Source organism: Camelina sativa, chromosome 3, assembly GCF_000633955.1.
Source record: "Camelina sativa cultivar DH55 chromosome 3, Cs, whole genome shotgun sequence".
Classification (NCBI taxonomy): domain Eukaryota; kingdom Viridiplantae; phylum Streptophyta; class Magnoliopsida; order Brassicales; family Brassicaceae; genus Camelina; species Camelina sativa.
Window position 1 is genome coordinate 7741811 of NC_025687.1, and position 538 is coordinate 7742348.

Below are 538 nucleotides of genomic sequence, written 5' to 3' on the forward strand. Positions count from 1 at the left end.
ACATTTTGCAGGTGATTGGCTTAAATAATGTCCCCATTGCTGGTGACGAATTTGAGATTGTCTCTTCCCTTGATGTGGCGCGTGAGATGGCAGAGGCACGTGCAATATCACTACGAGATGAAAGAATATCTGCAAAGGCTGGGGATGGAAAGGTCACGCTTTCCTCTTTAGCTTCTGCTGTATCAGCGAAAAAGATGTCAGGCTTAGATTTGCATCAGCTTAATATCATCTTGAAGGTCGATGTACAGGTAAAGAGTCTATATGGTTTCATCCGCTCATCTTCTTAAACACTTTGGTTTCTGCGGTCGCTTCTAATTTATGCTGATGCNGTACATTGTTTGTATGGTCTCATATTGTACATGGCAAATGTTTCTACATATGGTTGATGATGTAGGAAAAAAAGGAAAAGACCCAAATGAAACAATATTTATCTTGAAAAAGTCACAAAATAATATCCTTTATTTATTTTGTCTATAATAAATTCATCCCTCTTGTTTTTTAATTTTTTGGTTTCACGCAATGCTTTATAAATGGATTT

At 36.9% G+C, this 538-nt stretch overlaps 1 protein-coding gene across 1 annotated transcript in view; it reads left to right on the top strand.

The window, feature by feature from the left end:
- Positions 1–287, top strand: part of LOC104778756 (translation initiation factor IF-2, chloroplastic-like) — a 7569-nt gene extending 7282 nt beyond the window's left edge. The window contains exon 12 of the mRNA XM_010503196.2: positions 12–287. Coding sequence (XP_010501498.1) covers positions 12–287 — 276 coding nt within the window. The remainder of the gene's footprint in view (positions 1–11) is intronic.